At 40.5% G+C, this 18,805-nt stretch overlaps 2 protein-coding genes across 3 annotated transcripts; both read left to right on the forward strand.

Annotated features, from left to right (window-relative positions):
- The first annotated feature begins 3,156 nt into the window (after positions 1–3,156).
- Positions 3,157–13,814, forward strand: tbc1d25 (TBC1 domain family, member 25). Of its 2 annotated transcripts, none has more exons than XM_071900725.2 (7): positions 3,157–3,271; positions 4,725–4,834; positions 4,957–5,111; positions 5,195–5,391; positions 5,476–5,664; positions 6,829–7,104; positions 8,265–13,814. In XM_071900725.2, the coding sequence occupies exons 1-7, from the start codon at positions 3,227–3,229 to the stop codon at positions 10,011–10,013; spliced, it is 2,721 nt and encodes a 906-aa protein (XP_071756826.2). In that variant the 5' UTR covers positions 3,157–3,226; the 3' UTR covers positions 10,014–13,814. The 2 variants fall into 2 exon arrangements, with proteins under 2 accessions (XP_071756826.2, XP_071756832.2); XM_071900731.2 differs by having other exon boundaries at positions 5,195–5,322.
- A 1,161-nt stretch (positions 13,815–14,975) lies between these two features.
- On the forward strand, positions 14,976–18,738 carry ndufb11 (NADH:ubiquinone oxidoreductase subunit B11). Its single transcript, XM_071900781.1, has 3 exons — positions 14,976–15,186; positions 16,555–16,685; positions 18,531–18,738. Exons 1-3 carry the CDS (start codon positions 15,013–15,015, stop codon positions 18,664–18,666), a joined length of 441 nt encoding a protein of 146 aa, XP_071756882.1. The 5' UTR covers positions 14,976–15,012; the 3' UTR covers positions 18,667–18,738.
- The last annotated feature ends 67 nt before the right edge of the window (positions 18,739–18,805 follow it).

Below are 18,805 nucleotides of genomic sequence, written 5' to 3' on the forward strand. Positions count from 1 at the left end.
TGGTTATTTCCTTTATGTTATGACTATGATTGGATATATTGAGTGAATGGCATTTGAATCTAGTCCATTTGTTTTATCCAGCCCCATCAGCAAAGTATTGTTGCTTATATGGTACCAGCTTAAATAAAGATGCCTTACAAATTTTGAGACCCCAATTATTGTCTTAAGCCTAAAGTATTACCTTGTCATACAGTTTAACTGCTCATGGTTAAATTTACAGTATTTTGGCCTATTTACAAGGTGACCCACATTTTGTTATTGATCACCTCAGAACCAATATTGTGGAATTGTTGGGAATCTTTATTCAATTGTATGTTTTTAGTGCACTGCAGTAGTCTTGCACTTGATTATGAATTATTTTGATGACCAAATCAGTGGTTTGGTACAGACACAGATTACATTGAATTGGGCAGAGGGGTGTGCTAGATTTTGTTTTGTAATGGGATCAGTATGAAGATAATTTGTTGTCTTTTTTAGTTTAAACTGCCTTTAAATCAAGTGCCGCTTCAAGTCTTTGTCGTCGGCTCAGTATTATTTTGTCCCTGGAGCCCTGTTTTACTTTAACCATCAGATGTTTGTGTAGAATAGAGAACCAAATGAATATTATATGAATGATCCCAAACTTGTGGGATTTACCGGCTCATTGTACATCAACTGACCTTTGTAAAATTGTTAAATGCATAAAGGTTGCCACTGCAGAAAATTAAGATGAATGAATTGTTTTCTGTTTTTTCTTTAAGACTGAACTTGTTCACAAGCTATTCTCAGTCCCAGTAAATTCTCAGTAAATAAATCACTAAAATTGATAAAACCCAAATTATTATAGGTGCTCAGGAGCACTTCTGTTAGGACCAGGCTGTGTCCTTTTGGCTTGTTGGCTCATTCATGCTTAATGCTTTTTGAAATGCGTAGTGTTTAGGGGAATTACGGTATGCACTCTTTCAGCCACACAGAGCCAAGTCAACTCTAGGTTGGTGCGTGGTACATTCACATACCAGAAAGTAGCTCAGTGATTTTCTAACTGTAGTCAAGTCTAAGTCAATGCATGGACTACTAGATATTTTGTTCAGCGATTCTCTCTGTTAGAACACTGATCTACCACAGCACTTCGGCATTAACAGGTGCAGTTTTTAAAGTGCATACTGTACACCTCTATCCAAGCACCTATAAAGTACTAGTGCACATGCATAGTTTATATATAGGTTATTATATAGCTTGTTCTATATTTATTTTTATTTTTACTCGCAATGCCACAATGAGACGTGTTTGGGCTGCACGATCAATGACACTGCCATCTGGCACGAGAACCTGACAGACCATAAAACATACTGCTCAGCAAAACAACGACCACGGTGTTTGAGCAAACTACACAACCAAGGTATGTGATGGACCCCTGGTGCAGAAAGGAAAACGACACTCAGTCGCCCACCACTAGAGCACATTTTGCCACAGAGTTAGTGGGGACTTGAGTGGAATCATCAGGCTACTTGCCAGGGATTTTACGTAGCCTACCACACAGAATAGTAAATAGCCCAAACTACCGCTGAATGCAAATGTTCAACACAAAGGAAAATTAAAAGTAGCTTACGGTATCTACCTATATCGATCTATCTATAATTCCAAACCACAAAATGTTCTAAACAAGAGACTCACCATTTGATGATTATTTGATGTCCATCCTCCTGTCCTTTTTGATGAAGTGAGTAATTGTTGGATCATACAATTGATTCCAAAAATAAAGAGCTCACTCTGTGGCAATCAAAGCCAAGACTGAGGGAGGGTCCTGTCATATTCCTGGAGTAGATCTTCATCTGTCTTAAAGTAGAGAATGTCCTCTCCACAGAGCCTGTGGACACAGAACGGTCAAGAGTTTGTAAAGTTGGTGCATGATTTCTTTCAGTGCCTTCATCTGAAGAAAGTGCGGAAAATTGATTGGGCTCGTCAGACATGGAGTACATGACCGTGAGTTTGGTATGGAGTCATGGCTTTGATCAGTGATAGCTCTGAACCAGGCTTGAGAAAGCAGTGTTGGAGAAATGTCCCTGTATCTTATGAACTGTTGTGGATCTAGTAGGGCCACAAAACACAGCTCCTTGTGATTGCTTAATCGGTTTCTGAGCTGAGTGAGCAGGCTGTCAATGATTGCGCTATGCATCTGGCAGCATCTTGAGCAGATGTCTCCATGTGCTTGAACTCTTCTCCCGGTTGGAGACCCAGTCAGATCCACGGTGTCATCGTAGATAGTTTGGTTTTTTTTCTCTCTTTCTCAGAGGTTCTGCAGAGCCTGCCTATCCTGGACGGCAGAACTGCAGAGTCTTTCATTCAGGAACTTTCCAATCACAACATGCGGATACAGTAGTACAGCCTCAGGGATTTAGCCAATGCTGGCTGCCCTTGCTGAATAATACCCACCTTTTTGCTGAAAGTTAATCTTGAGAAAGGCAATGCCCATAAAGTGGCAATAGCATCCCCCTCAGTTGTCTGTAGTCTTTGTCATAACCATTGCCAAAGTTAATTCCGAACGTCACTGTCAGTCAAGTCAAGTAATCGCTTGCTACTGTCTCTTACATACCCGCAGACAATATTGACTCCAGAGTCAGCTGTCGGTTGAAACGGTGAACTCAGCTAAGATGTAGTCCAAATGGAGCATGTCAAAATATCTCCAAATCCTGTTGATGTGAGTGGAGAGTGGAGAGCCACATGTATGGAGTTTGGTGGTGCCTCTGAATGTTGCAGAGAGGGGAAGGGGAACGATACTAGTCGGTTTAAATATGATGGAGGGCTGGATGAGCCATGCATTTGAAACAGTTCATAATGTTTATTTATTTTTGTTGCTATTTTGTTTTGTTGTTTTATTTGTGTTGTTTTGTGTTATGTTGTGTGATTGTATTCTAGAATTTGTCTGGCCTTCCCTTTCCAAGAAATCAATCAAATTTGGTCACAATCAATAAATACATTTAAAAATTAAAAATAAAATAAAAACACATTTTGAGTCATTGAATGCAGACTGCGCACAGATGAGTGACAGCTCTTGACAGTCACTAATGTGACCAGTAGGTCAGACTAGAAGTAATGGGACTTTTGTTCTGAAAGCACCTACGCTTCCTAAACAGGAAGGAGAGGAACTCAGCTAGCGCCACATCTGTTCATGTTATTGATCACCATGTCGATGTAGGGGGAAAAACACTAAAATACAACCATCCTGTTCCGAAACGGAGTCTTTAAAATGGCATGCGAGGAGGAGAGGGGGGTGGTACGAGTCAAAGTCAAGGTAAGACGATAGTGGTTTTAGTGATAAGTCTGCTAACGTCAGCTAGCTAGCAGCGCCGTTAGCCTATTTACTGAATGTTAATGGTCGCTGTAGCCAGCTGTCTGACTGACACACACTGTACTATTGTACTTTTAGAAAACGTCGGCACACCATCTTTGACATTGTCTGTAGGTTCCTCTTAGATAACTTTGAATAGAGCAAAGCATTTGTTTACATTATTTGGGTATTATCTAATGTTGCTAACATTTTGGCTATCGCCATTATTGTGAACCTAACTGATTTTGTCGATGTATGCTGGCTCTGACTGAGGTGCTAACCTTTAGCTAGCTGCAATCCGGTGCCATTCACAGCTGGTGATTCTTCACTGTACACCGTTAACGTTAAACGGCAACAGCTAGCTTGGCCAGCTGCAGGTTACAGCCAATATTGTGACAATGTCTCAAAGGGTAAATAACCAGCCTGTCGCAGTCGTGACAATAGTGGGGAACCCTGGCTGCCAGTCCAGGCTAGCTGCTTTCTTTAGAAACTGGTGTAGCTGAGGCATTAAGTTTCAATTAGCTCACTTGCTTTAATTTTTTAAGCAGTTTAGGTTGACTCATCTAGTGAGTAATTTATTAAAGCACCTACGTGTGGAATATTTACCTTTTTATATGTTACTATCAATAATGGCTGTAGAAAAATGAGACCATCGCTGTGAAAATTGGTATAGTCTGTTTGTTGTTTGTATGCGTTTACTCTATATGTCCCTGGGTATGATTTCCCGCGAACTGTACCGTATTGATTTATGGCACAAAAAGAGGGGCCTCAACCAAAACACTAGGACTCACTCTACTTGTTTATAGCCAAACAAGTATATAGGCCTAGACAAGTAGAAATGGTGTCCAGTCCCCCGGCGCCTAGCTAGGAGTGCCCCAGAACCTGGTCCCCTCGCAGAGTCATGGAAAAGATGAATGTCTTTCCTTGGGGCCCAGGAGTGGTCTGGAGATGTCTCACACAAATGGATGAGATAAAAAGGCATGTGTGTTTACAAGCAACAGCTGAGTGAGCACCTCAGCCTCGCGAGATTAGTCTCTGGTGTGAAAGAGCATAAGGTGATGCGCACCTCTTAGCATTAGAGATAGATTTAGATCAATTTCTATACATTGACCACCTTTTTATTTTGTGGCGGCCATGCCAAAATTGTGGCGGTGCACCACAGATGAGCATATGTATGAGACACACTGACCAAGGGACAAAAGGTTGCCAAAGGCATCAAGTTTCAAATTCTACTGGTAGCAGCTTTAAGTCAACATCTTTAACATTAATAATGCAATGGTTTTGAGTCATGGCATTTGTATTTTGGTGTTTTGTTGTTACATCCCAAGGTGTTATAAGCCTTATAAAATATTGATTCCATATATCATATTTTAAAGTTTATCAGATGCTTTATGGATTGTTTTTCAACACTCTCCAGAAATGTGATGGCGTGCTTCCTGTCGAGTTTCGCTCCTTTGCTGTCGATCCTCAGATAACATCGCTGGAAGTGCTACAGCATATACTCATCAGGGCCTTTGACTTGAATGGGTAAGAGTGATTGACAAGTTGGCTAAACTGCTGCACAGATTAGGAGGCTATCAGAAGTAGCCCTAACAAGAGTTTGAATTTGTTGTTGTTGCTTACAATTTTTTATTTGTTTTTCAAACTAGGAAACGAAATTTTGGGATCAGTTACCTGTCTCGGGATCGAAGTGGTGTTGAAATGTACCTGTCTCTCCTGTCTGACTGGGATTTGGATGTTGCGTTTGTCAGCGCAGCCAAACCCTATCTACAGCTCAAGATGGACATCAAACCTTCAGAAGACAGTAAGAAGACCAATGTGCCCCAATATCCACTAAAGAAAGCCTCATCTACATTGACTAACCTGACACTTTCTGTCTATCTGCAGGTCCTGTTATGGAGGACTGGGACATCATAAGCCCCAAAGATGTGATTGGCTCTGAGCAGCTTCCTGGGGAGAAGACTAGGTCCTTGGCATCTGCTGCTCTTCCCTTCACCCAGTCCCTGCTGTCCCAGGTTACTGATGACCTTCCTCATCCAGTCAGCCAGCTCTTTTACCCGCCACTCACTGCAGCCTTGAGTCAGGTCCTTTGCTCATGCAGTTGTTTAACTTGTCTCTGTCTTTAAGTTGGCAGGCTACACGCTCAGTCTTTTTCTTTGTTTTTTCAGATGGGCCGGACCCTGTCCAGAGTCCAGCAGGCCTTCAGCTGGTCTTATGGGGAGGAGATCAAGCCTTTCAAGCCCCCCTTGAGTGACGCTGAGTTTCACAGTTACCTCAATGGACAGGGCCAGTTGACACGGCCTGAGGAATTGAGGCTACGAATCTACCATGGTGGTGTGGACCCTTCACTACGTAAGGTAGAGCAGCTGTGTTGTCCAGCATTTCATACCCATCAGAGTTCTCCTGTGTGAGCATTTTGCTCACTTTTTCCTTTGGACAAGTGGCACCACCAGGCTAACAAAAATTGCCAGCATTGCCGAAAACATCTCAAATGTAGGCTAAATGTTAAAAACATGACCCTCGGAGATAAATAATAATACCTAAACAGAAGAAAATAATATAAATAAATATAAATAATAATAATAATAATAATAATAATAATTATTATTATTATTAATAAACATTTATACACATCATATCTTTATGATTTTTGATTTTTATCATTACTGCTTATGGATAGCACCATGTCAATGTATGCATTATTTTTACTAACTTAACAATAAAGATGATGGCCAGAACTGTAATTAAAGGTTGATTGCATACTATTAAACCAACAAGTTTGACTAAAAAGACTACAAAGTAGACAAGATTGTACAGTCTTTTGTATGGCTGTTGGCACAAAAGAGCCCAAAGCACTCTGTGATGCACCTTGGGGTGCTGAGGTGGATGCTGAAGATGCTTCATAGCTGCATCAGCTCACCATAGTGGGTGGGACTGGGAGGTGTGGTCTAGGATGGAGTTTAGTTTAGTCCTCATCCAGGGACAGCACTCAAAATTCAAAAGGCTCGGTGAAGAACCCTGCCCAAACGTTTTGTATCACATAAAGATTTTTTTGTATCACAAATACACAAAAGTCTTTGGTGTTACATTATTTAAATCTATTTTCCAGCACAAACCTAATTTTCATTTTCACAAAGTTATAACATCCTTCTCATTTGGATGACAGTAATTTGCGTGTTAGATCTTGAAGGAGATTCTAGTTTGTATCAAATATAGACCAGTCAACTAAAAGTGCGAGAATGTGTTCAGACATTCTGGAAAAAACATGTCACTTTCAATATTGGATATTTGATATTACTTAAGAGTTTTTGCTATTGTTTTTGCCACTTTCTAATTTGCGGTGAAAATATCATTTTACATATTTGAAATGAAACTCATTGAATTTAAATAGCCTACTTCTTCTGGCCAAAAGAAACATCAGTTGGAGAGCATAGGCCATAGATAGGATAAATACTTTTTTTAACGTCATGTTTTTTCATGTTTTTTTTTTTTAACATTTGCGTTTCCTGCTGCTGTGTTAGGTTGTTTGGCGGTACCTCCTTAACGTGTACCCCGACGGACTGAGTGGTCAGGAAAGGATGGACTACATGAAGAGGAAGACCAGAGAGTATGACCAGCTGAAGGGGGAGTGGACTGCCAGGGTCAGCCATGAGGACCTTGAATTTATCCGTGGGAACGTTTTGAAAGACGTCCTGAGGACGGACCGGGCCCATCCTTACTATGCAGGCTCAGAAGACGGTCCTCACCTCACTGCCCTCACTGACCTGCTCACCACTTTTGCCATCACACATCCACAGGTGTGTAAAGCTGTTCGCTCTAGATTGTACATGTATAGTTTTAAACAAAGACTGCACACCAATACCCCAATTACTGGTAGTAATCAACTGAAGGCAATGTTTTGATTAAAACATTTACGTGGTTTGATGTAACGCGATTTCTCTAATAACCTGGTTTACATGGATTCACTTAATAATCAGCCTATTGCTTGTCACTGCACTCTGGAAGCTGAGAGTGGCTGTGGTTGCTCATATATTTTTAATCCTGTTATCTCCAGATCACAACTTAATTACCTTGAGATATCAAACTTTGTTTTCTCGTGACTGCAAGTTAATTATCTAATTATCATGAGATAACAAAAATGTTTTTCTCAAGAGTTCGCAGTTTCTGCCTGGGTCATTAAGGTAAAAGTGTTGATAAATTGTGATCTCTCCTTCTGACATTGTCAATTCCACTTTAGTCTTTCTATGCATTGGCAACGCTATCACGCTTACTAGGCTTGGCAAAACCATTAATTTATCTTCGAGATGACGAGATAGTTAAGTCTGATCCCAAGATAACGGGAAATATGAGCAACCACAGCCACTCTCGGCTAACGTAGTGCACTGCGCCATGTTTGCTTTAAAAAATACAACATCCAGGTTACTGCGTCTGGTGAGTTTGAAAAAAACAAAATAAATCTGACAAGGTGTTGTCACGGCCCAATAAATCAAAAGATTGAGCAGAAATCTAGCTGCATTAACCGGGTGTGCTTACTCCGACTATTGAAATTGTCATGTAAATGCCTTTATCTGATTACCTTAATCAAGGCACGGTCATAATTGGAGTATTGCCTTAATTGGGTAAAGATTGAATTAGTGTGCATGTTAATGTACTCATTGACAGCAGCTCAAACGTACAGTGGAACTTGACAGCTAACAGACCTATGTTAACCTCTTTTGTTTTTGAAAAATACAAACTACTCTGCAAAGCATATGTATGTGTATATGATTTAGAATTCTGTTTCAGTGTTGGGTATGCAGAAGGAAGGTGACAAACAAATGAAACTGATGACTTACAATATTAATGTGTACATCTTAAAAAAACAACATTTTAGCTGTTTGTAAGTTGTTTTTTTTGCTCTTGGTAACATGTAGACTTTGCTGTGTTGATATAACACTGATTCACACTTGTTTTGCAGATATCATACTGTCAGGGCATGAGTGACATCGCCTCCCCAATACTTGCAGTAATGGACAATGAGGCTCATGCATTCATTTGCTTTTGTGGCATTATGAAACGCCTGGAGGGGAACTTCCGGCCCGATGGGCAGCTCATGTCTGTTAAGTTCCAACATCTGAAGCTGCTTTTGCAGTACTCGGATCCCGAATTCTACTCCTATCTGGTCTCCCGTGGCGCCGACGACCTCTTCTTCTGTTACCGCTGGTTGCTTCTGGAGCTCAAGCGAGAGTTTGCCTTTGATGATGCTCTGAGGATGCTTGAGGTTACTTGGAGCTCGCTGCCCCCAGATCCTCCTGAAACAGAAGTGGAGCTTCTGGGACCACCGCTGGAGACGGATGACACAGTTTCCTGCACAGACAAAGACATGGTGGTGGAGAGCTGCCTCGGAGATGATAAGGAACAAAAAGAGAGGCAACGCAGACGCCACATGCTGAGGCCTTCAAGAGAGGAAGCAGATATAGGCAGGAAGGCTGGCATAGAAGAAAAAGACAGGCAGTACATAGGAGCTGGTAAGGAGGGCGAGGGTGATTGTGATATGCCCTGTGTGGCCAAGGAAAAGGTGGCTTCGCCTGCTCCTCCTTTTGAGAAGCAAACTAGTTTTGGTGAGTTTAAATACTACACAGCCCGGAATGAGGATAGCTTTGATATGGAGGACACTGAGCCGCCTGAGCCACCCCTTGAATTAATGGATTCGCAGCCTACGTCAAGCATCCCAAGTCGCCAGTCCACAGTGGACAGTGAGGACGACCCCGGAGAGAGAGCGCCTCTCATAAAAAATCATGACAGTAGTTCCTCTCCTGTGAGTGAGGGGAGGAACCCCCCCAATGGGGAAACACTATTATCACCCAGCCTGTTTCCTAGTGGCCTCCCAAATTGGAAAACCAGCGCTTCTCTCTCTCCTACATCTTCAGCTTCACCCTCCAGCTGGCCAGGTGCTTCTCCAGACTCTCCCTCTCCAAAATCCACATCCCCAACTGCAACCAACGGAAGAGGCGCCTTACCAGGAACAGTCCCAAGACTATTGACTTCCTCTGCCCAGGTGCTCAGTAGCACCGGGACCAACTCGCCCACTTCCCCCACTGTGAAAACGTCTGTTGCTTCTCCTTCCCATCCTCAGAATCGATCTCTGCTCTCTTCACCCATTTTGTCCTTTGGAAGAGGCCCTTCATTGCCTGGTGGCAGGCCATTTTCCAACAATCTGCCTTCACCTGGCAACAAGTCCCCCAGCACCACAGCTAACACACCCAATTCTACCAAGGCAGAGAGCACCAGCATCAAACCATGCTCTCTGCCGCCGCCTCAAGAGTTTGGCAAAGGGAATCCCTTCATGCTGTTCTTGTGCCTGTCCATCCTGCTGGAGCATCGAGACCACATCATCAAGAACAGCTTGGATTACAACGAGCTGGCCATGCACTTTGATCGCCTTGTTCGGCGCCACAACCTTAGCAGGGTGCTGCAGCGAGCCAAGGCGTTGTTTGCAGACTACTTGCAGAGTGAAGTGTGGGACTCTGAAGAAGGGGACGAGGTTAGCTCGGACTCTCCAACCATAGCTACTGCTGCTCAACACTCCCCTTCTTCAACCCTCTCTGCCCGGCCCATTTTCACCCCTTTAGCATCTCCTCAGCCTTCATCTCCAAATTCAACTTACAACCTTGCAACCACAATTCCCTCCCCAACAGCTCAAGTCTCCCTTTCTCCCTCTTCCTGATTTCCTCGTGTCATTGACCTCCCATCCTCAGCAAACTCCTCACTAGACTATTTGTGGCCTATTGGAGGTGTTTATCTTTTTTTGATAGCCTTCCACATTGAATTGGGCTATTACTAATGATACCTTTCTTATTCTATGTACGCTTCAAAACATATATTCCTTATGCCTGTAGTCATCATATTTGATTTTTTTTTTCATTAACCTTACAACTTTTTTTTTAACTTTCAGAGATGATCATCCTTAAAGGTATGCACATATAAAGATTTTCTGTCAGTCTGTAGTTGAAGAAATGATTGAAAGACGATGACGTTCCAAGAAAGATAAACAGAATCTCAGAGGGTGTTTGTTGATGCGGAGAGAACGGATACATCTGTTCATTTGAATGTGATTTTTCATTGTGTATTCTGAGGTTTCTGTTTGCAAATTGAGATGCAAACCTTGCGATGTCGATGTTTTGACAGTCAGCCATTTGGTTGTCTGTTTTGAAATGCCAGTTTGATTAACAACAAATGGTTAGCCATTTAGCACATTTGTGTTGCCCTCTTTGTTTACAAGTGCATGTTATTTCAAATAAGTCACAAAAGTGTCTTAACTAAAGAACCTAAGTTACATTTCAGCTGAAAACTTAAAGGAAAAATCCACCCTCTTAAATCAAGTCAAGTTTATTTATGTAGCCCTTCATCACAAAGCATGTCTCAAAGGACTTTACAGAGAGCGAGCCTAGATGTAACTAATCAACAATCAATCAAAACAAAATGATGCAATATAGTAAACAAAATGAAACACAAGGAAACAAAGCACAAGACACAAAATAACATGTTGGAAAGACATAACAGGCCTAGCCTAACACCACCAACCTTAGACCCTCAGTGAAGACAAGGACAAAATGTTAAAATGTTTTAGGGTGGATTTTTCCTTTTAACACTTCCAAAGTGGCATTGCATGTGGACATGATGGCATAATGGGATAGATGCCCAGGGAGAGATGGGGCTAAGCAGAAAAAATGTTATAGTGGCTTATACATTCTACCACTCGAGATTCCTACCAAACCACTTATTTTTATGTTCTTGATGAGCCAAAATTCAACACGTTTTGTATTGTTATTATTATTATCATTTTAGTTATGTCAAATTGGACCTATTTTGCCGTTTCAGCTGCTGAGCTGTCAACAAAACAGTAAGAAAGTATAAAAGTTTAATGTTAACTGGTATAAACTGGTGGCAGGGTTCGATGACTGTGGAGAGCTTTTGTTCTCTAATCAATCATAAAAAGTCATATTTGCACCTAGCAATGTAGTTTTGAGTAGTAGCTAAACATGGTTGCTAAGCAACATATGCACCGATATGACAGGTGATTTGGGGTTAGTGCATTAATATATCAGTTGTATGTTCACAGATGTCTTTATATGTTATAAGATTACATCTATATTTTAACTGTTACGCAGTCACAGGTGTTTATTGGGTATTTTACATGGCTTTGACTGTGACCCAGCCAGTCACAATTGGGGACCACAACTAAGTTAATTAACTGAGAAAAAAATTTCACTTTTTCTGTTTTCAGTAATTCATTAAAGGTATCAAATTAGATACATAGCCAGGAGTGGCTGACAGGGCTTTCTGAAGCATCCAAACCAAGTGTATCAAAGTATGTATTAAAGGGTTCCTCTGGTGTTGGTGAAACTTAGCCTCATTTTTCAGATTTGCATCTCTCCCTTATGAAATTGCTGCTGTTTTTATGTTTTTTAACACCGGAGGAATCCTTTAAACAGATGCTACTTGCATCAGTCTATTCATATCTGGCTCCATATGGTGGAATTAAGGGTGTCCACTGTTCCCACAAAGAGTAGACTTTCACAAATTTCTTGGAATATTAAAATTGGTTGCTTTGCCATTTCATTGAAACACATTTGAAACCTGGTTAGTGTCTGTGTATGAGATTTGTATGTCACTTCAACATTGCTTAACATTCAGTATTGCTTGGCATATTGTTCTGAAATGGAAAATCTGTGAAGGATATGGTATGTATTGAGTAATAGTCCAACCTCCCTGGTTCTTTTTGATCATATCCAGCAGTAATACATACCAATCATCTTTTTTTGAACACTAAATCATTATATTTAGCTGAATTCTTGAAAAATTCTGTGTCTGAAACAGAATTTTTTGTATCTTTTCATCTAACCATGTTGCAGTAGAAACTATTTGGATGCAGGACTACTTGAGATCAGTGCAGGATTTATCTGCATCAGATACCATACTGCTGACATATGTCCTTGACATTTAAACTCTATTATTAATAGTAAAGTGTGTTATTTATTGCTTTTGTTACGTCCTTCAGAAGTGATCATGTTAGCACTCTGGTTGTTGCTGTTTCCCAAAGACATTTTTTCTATGTTCTATGCTAAGTTCTGGGTTAAAAATATGTTTTTTCCCCAAAGAAACCATGATAATACTTGTGCTGTAGGCAACTAGGCTATATGACGAATAGATGTTAGTGGGGCTTCTGTAATTCTCTATGCAGAGGTGTCTCAAATGGATAGCCTTTGTATTAGCTTCATGTGATTGCTGATGTGAAGTTAACAGCTGTGTGGTTCAGGCCAATCACCCATAAAATGACTGAATAACTGTGAATGTTAAAACATTCATGGTCAGTTTCACCAGTGCGTCTTCAATGAGATAGTTACTGAAACTACCAAATTGAATATGAGGAGATGCCATGTGACATGGCAAATTACAATATCCTTAGCCTATGTGCAACCTTTGGCAGAGAAGTGCCTCATTATCACCAATTGTTATTGTTAATCAGTAGCCTTGATTTGTTTCCTTTGTGTGTGCGTAACTTCTTTTTTACTTCTTGCCAGTATACAGTGTTTCAAAAGTAGGTTTACATTTTTATATACATGAAATACAGTGCAGACAAAGGACTGTGACAGCATCACAGAGAGAATGCAAAAATGAGTTAATGATGGGGAACAATTTGAACACTTGCGAGGACATTAAGTCCTACTAACATGTTATTTCCTGGTATTACTGACGCTTAAATCTGTTGAAATATCTTGTTAAATTGACAAAGTAAAAAAAACAAAACAAAAAAAAACAGCTTTGTTTTTCATTACTATTACAAATTGTATACCTACTTTTGAAACACATTGTAGTGTATAATCCAGAATGCCATTGCAGGATCAAAGTAATTTAGTTGGGGCTTTAATGATCAACACACCAGAGCCATTATGTCCATTTGATTATCTGATGTTATGTTCGTATACTGGAATGTAGCTATTGAATTCTCCTCAAATGCTCTTTTTTTCTTGCCAATGCTTATCTTTCAAAATGATTCTTTTGTTTCTGAGTAATTTGTTTTGCTCATTTCAAAATCCCCCTGTCTTAATTGCTTCTCAATAGACTTGATTCAGTCTGTCCTGCAGAAATGCTGAAGAAACAGGAAACATGAACACCCTTCACCTCCAACAGTGGAATCTCACTTTTATTAGTGCTTCTGTTTTCAAGCAATGATGAAAAATCATTCAGACTAAAAAGTTGCCACCAACTCATGTATTTAGAAATACCCTTGTGATTATTGCGATAATTACTGTTATATCTTGTTTTGCCTCCTTGTTTTGTATATTAATATTTAATAGGACTATTTAAATATTTAGAAAGAATTGATGAAACTTGCTGGACTAAAAGCTAGCAATATGTGCATTTGTATAAACTCAAACGGACTTGTTTATCTCATTAAATTATATATGTGCACAAAAATTGAACTTTTTAATCATACAACACACCAATGTATCATTGATTGTATATCGTACACAAATAAATATCTATTCAATGCAAGTAGTTTGCAAAGGGATTTTTTAGGTTAAGTATAACTGCATATTTTTGTTTCCTTTGAAATGCTAGCAGAAGTTTTGAATTGAACTATCCTTGATTGAAACTGAAGTGTATAATCTAATAATCTGAATTTGCCAATAATCCATTTCTTGTTTTAATCTTGCAACGGTGAAAATACTTAAATTATTAATTACCTAAATCTGTGTAAAGCCTGACATCTAATGGTAAAAAGCATGCCACTGAAATTACCATCTGCTATTGGCTGATCTTTGGTACCAGGTGATGTCACTTTCTATCACTTGGCACCATAGCTGCTCACACTGTAGTAAGCAAAATATTTTTCAGAAAAAAGTTAATACAAATGAGTTACATTGTGTGAATATTTGCCTTATTTTGAGAATGTAGCCTTATAGGATGAGGAATATATAAATTGTGGGAAAGAAAATGAGATGGAGAGGAAGGGAGACGAAATGTAACTAAATAAACATCTCAATTTCCAAAAGAGCATATTTAGCCTGATGATTCTAATAGGATGGTGCCAGATATTAGGGAAATAACAACCGAATAATCCTAATGCAAGATGGCTACACTGGTTGTCTTGCAAAGGCAGTAATGAAATGGGATAAGGATGCAACCTATTAACAAACATCATGCATCTGAGAATTCAAAACACCAAGGAGAAGAGGGGAAAGCGACATGGACATAACAGGAAATAATTTTGTGTTTAGTGTTTAATTTTTCATTCAGTGTTTTTTTTTTTTTTTTTTTCTAATGTATGGAATTTGTATATGTCCCTGTGTTCTCTAAACATGCAGGACCTACAGTTTGTATTAGGCCTATACATATTTACAATAGAAAGCATGCATACTTTCACCTCAAAATATTTTATTTTGATTTATGGCATAAGATGCAATGTGACAGTATGAGAGGGAAAGAGAGGAGAGAGAGAGCTTGAGAGGAATAGGAAGTCAAGAAATGAATACCAAGACTTTCATTGCAGGGATCATCTTCAGATCTGCTCACCCTTTTTCAGCCGGGGTCGGCAGGCAGGGTAAATTCCCCTTTCTGTCCAGCAGGTGGCGGTAAATCAAAACAAAAACAAAGGAGGAGAATATTCGTGACTTCCTGTTCCGGGTCGCCAGTTTCCTGTGTAAATCATAACGACCGAAATGTTGACCCGGTTGGCACGGCTCGGAGCCGCTTTGCCCCGTTTTCGCCTTCATCAGGCGGCCCGGTTCGTCTCCCAGTCGAAACCGACTGGCGCCGCAGGCACGGCCGCTGTGACGGAGCTGCAGCCCGCCGCGGCAGCGCATGGACACGGCGAGGTCAGCCAGTATGTCAAGGTGAGTTCACCACCACCAGATATACGGCAGCCTTGGCGTTGCCGTTAACGTCACCGAACGCAAAATAACTTTTTTTTCTACATAGACGGGCGTACAGTGGCCTTAACGTTACCGTTACCGAACATGTAACCGAAAATGTTCCACATAGCGTTAGCCTGGCTCGCAAAATGGATAGGCTAGCTAAATCTGTGGCCCAAAATATGGTTGCCATGTTTGCTTATTATAAGCGACTTTGGGGGTGGTTGTTTCAGAAAGTCGCTTGACAGTTGACTGTTGCGGTCTTTTGGGGTTGTTGAAACATAACAGTGAGACTCAGATATCTCAGATGAAATACCAGCTGTCAATCATTCCCACCTGCTGCCCACAGTGCTCACCTCTGCTACCTGCACAAACTGTAGCACCCGCGTGCACAGAGCAGCCTCTACAGCTCTCCAGAGATGTTTTGATGTTAGCAGGCACAGCTATCTTAACAGCGCAAGATGCCGCCTACAAAATGGGCAAAATATCTGTATTCTGTTCTAGATATGGCCAGTTGTTAGGGGCTAGTGTATAGTCAATCTTTATTTTTTAACAGCATACAAGAAGTGAAGAGTGAAGACCACACTTGAATGTAAAAATGATGTAGGCTACAGAATATAAAGAATTACATACTAAATACCCAAATAATAAATTTCACTGTCTATAACTGACTTCTACTCTGTGTATAGTGTAACCCAGTAAGTGATTAATGTTTCACCACATAGCCCTGTTTAAGTGTGTGCTTAAAAGAAGGAAAACATGGTTTCTTGTTTTGGGCTTCTTTTACATAGTCTATGTTGCTTGTTTTTCTTCCAAAGATCTGGCAACCCTGGCCCAGATCCGGCTGTCCAGTCAGCTCAGTGTTGGCAGGGGTCAATGCATATAGCTCATTATTTTTTCTAACATGATTAATACAGCTGTAAGTCAAGCTGCAGTACATTCCCCTGAATGCTCAAACAATTTTGGATAGGATTGGTTGCATTTATTGAAGCCCAAATCAAACTGTTTAGTGTTGGGGATGTGTAGAAGGCGGCTTACTGTAGTCTCTTTTTTACGAACAAGGGTGAATATGGTTGTCATTGTTTTCTAAACACTGGCAGTTTAGAAATATTTAAAGAATGAACATATTTATTAATGCTGGCGGAGAAATATGTAAGTTCCCAACCATAATAAGTATTGTTATACAAGCATTCTATAGTACATTGTTTTGCCTGGGTCCAAATGTGTCTGACAGTCACTGCTGTCATACCCTCAGTCATAACCTCAGGTATGAATATGAATATGAATTTAAAATCTATCTTGTAGCTTGCACTGCTGATACATAATTTGTAACCTTTTTTCTTGTGTCAGAATCCAGATTTCCATGGATTCTCCAGTGATCCTGTGGTTGACGCGTGGAACATGAGGGTAGCCTTCTTCTTTGGCATCTCAGTGGTTCTTGTTATTGGAGGCACCTTTATCCACTACTTACCAGACCATGGGTAAGTGTTTTTTTTTTTAATTAAACGTCTTTTCATGGTAAACGTCCTACTAAACCATTGACAGGGACAGAGAGCACTGCAAGACAGTACAGCTCTGCTGAGTAAAAGTGGCATGCTTCCGTACCAAGTTTAGTGCATGATGTGAACCGTGGACTGCAGCGTCCTGTCAGCTTTCTCCAAAACAACTAAAGCGTCCAGGTCCTGGTTCTTCCAGAAAAGGCAAAAATGACCATGAACTTAGTCCAAACAGCATAATCCATGTGTTCTGAACCAAACCATCGCACTGTGGGATATTTACCTCATTATTAGTTGGGTGATCTGGTGGAAGAATCTGGGTGAATGGAGATGATGAGGTAAATATTGGACTTTTGGGCTGACAGTGCAATTGTTTGGCTTCAGAAAACTTGGATTATGCTGTTTGGAGAAATTTTATGGTAATTCTTTTCCCTTTTTGGAACTCTAAAGAAGCAGTTCCCAGCTATTTATTTTGGAGAAGGCTGACACAAAGCTGTGCCAGCTAACTCGCTGTACATTATATTGACATATTAACTTCATCGGTGTTTCGACTGACATGAGGGTGAATAGATAATAACTTTTCATTTTTGGGTGAACTATTCCTTTAATCTTGCTGAGTTTGACATGTTGAGTCTGTCAGCTTCTGTTGTGTTCCCCAAAGGAAAATAATCTTGTAGAGAAATACCGTGATTACCCACTTTTTCAGACGACATCTTGAACACAGCATAGCGCTGCTGTCATTATGAGCTGTGTATATCTTGCATAGCCACAAAGGAGGGAGCGCCCCTCTGCTGACGAACGTTATGGCAGAAGGCAGCCAGCTTCCTGCACTATTTAACCTTCTAGGAAGATAAAGGCTTTCAGAAGGATGCAATGAGGAAAGTGATTGAGGACGGTCACCCAGTCTGTAGAAAATCCTGGGAAAAAGTAGCAGCAAAAGGAGGCAACACTTCCAATTTTCCAATATTGCAGTCTGTGTCAGTCGCAATTCAATTCAACAGGCTTTGTTGGCATGAAAGTTAAGCCCAATATTGCCAAAGCATAGGGATGGGACGATATGCTTATCTCACCATACGATTCAATAGTGATATGGAGTTCATAATTTGATACAACCACGATACGATGTAATAAATAAAGTTCAGTGACAACAAAGTATGACTGTGCAGAATTATGTTTATTTCTGAGCCACAACTCTTTCTAGCAATTGCATTGGCTCACCAGAATGTAAACAACAATGTAAAAATGGCATTACAAAGTGTAAATAACATAATTCTGATAGCTGTGAAAATCTGAAAAGATCTGAGAGCTTGTGAAATTGTCTCATTTGTGATTATTGTGATTCAGTTTTCTCCCCCACGATACGTATTTTTACATTTTGTATTGCGATATACTGCATTTCGATATGTCGTCCCATCCCTACTGAAGCATTAAGATACAGATCACACTTTGTATCAGTGTGTGTGTGTGGGTGTGCTGAGTTGACACTCCACCCTATGATGACTATCAGTAGTCACAACAGATCAACACTAAATAATACAGTTAAAACGGGAATAAAACAAGGATCAAAAACAGAAGTTGAATGTGTGTGTGTGTGTTGGTCACTCACTGTTCCTCAGTTTGTGACAAGTTAATACATTGTGCGCTCAGATCTACTGTGTTTACTTCTCCTCGGACAATTCCTACTTTGGACTTGTCCAAGCTCTTTGAAGTTGATTTTTTTTTAAAGAACATTTCTCTGGGTGGCCTGGTCTCTCCCCCCCCCCCCCCCCCCCCCTCTCTCTCTCTCTCTCTCTTTCTCTCTCTCTCTCCCCCTCTCTCTCTCTCTCTCAGGATGCGGCAGTGGGCCAGAAGGGAAGCAGAGCGTCTGGTCCACCAGAGGGAGCTGGAGGGTCTTCCTCTCATAGAGGAGAACTACTACAACCCCGATAAGATCGTTCTGCCCGACCGTTCTGCTGGACACCAGTAGGATGTCCAACAACATCCGCTTATTGTATTTCAATAGTATGTAATAAATGCTGTATCTGTTGTAATTGTGTAATCTTTTGTGGACAATTACTTCTTGCAGCTGCAACATGAATGTTTATTAATTATTAAGCAACGGTAAA

The sequence above is a fragment of the Centroberyx gerrardi genome, chromosome 14, assembly GCF_048128805.1.
Source record: "Centroberyx gerrardi isolate f3 chromosome 14, fCenGer3.hap1.cur.20231027, whole genome shotgun sequence".
NCBI lineage: Eukaryota > Metazoa > Chordata > Actinopteri > Beryciformes > Berycidae > Centroberyx > Centroberyx gerrardi.

What these genes read in the sequence shown, in the direction of transcription:
- tbc1d25 (XM_071900725.2), top strand. Translation starts at nt 3,227, where the DNA reads ATGGCATGCGAGGAGGAGAGGGGGGTGGTACGAGTCAAAGTCAAG. An exon ending in TGGTACGAGTCAAAGTCAAG is followed by an intron (nt 3,272 to 4,724) that starts GTAAGACGATAG and finishes AACACTCTCCAG; the next exon opens with AAATGTGATGGCGTGCTTCC. An exon ending in TGGACCCTTCACTACGTAAG is followed by an intron (nt 5,665 to 6,828) that starts GTAGAGCAGCTG and finishes CTGCTGTGTTAG; the next exon opens with GTTGTTTGGCGGTACCTCCT.
- ndufb11 (XM_071900781.1), top strand. Translation starts at nt 15,013, where the DNA reads ATGTTGACCCGGTTGGCACGGCTCGGAGCCGCTTTGCCCCGTTTTCGC. An exon ending in AGGTCAGCCAGTATGTCAAG is followed by an intron (nt 15,187 to 16,554) that starts GTGAGTTCACCA and finishes TTCTTGTGTCAG; the next exon opens with AATCCAGATTTCCATGGATT. An exon ending in CACTACTTACCAGACCATGG is followed by an intron (nt 16,686 to 18,530) that starts GTAAGTGTTTTT and finishes TCTCTCTCTCAG; the next exon opens with GATGCGGCAGTGGGCCAGAA.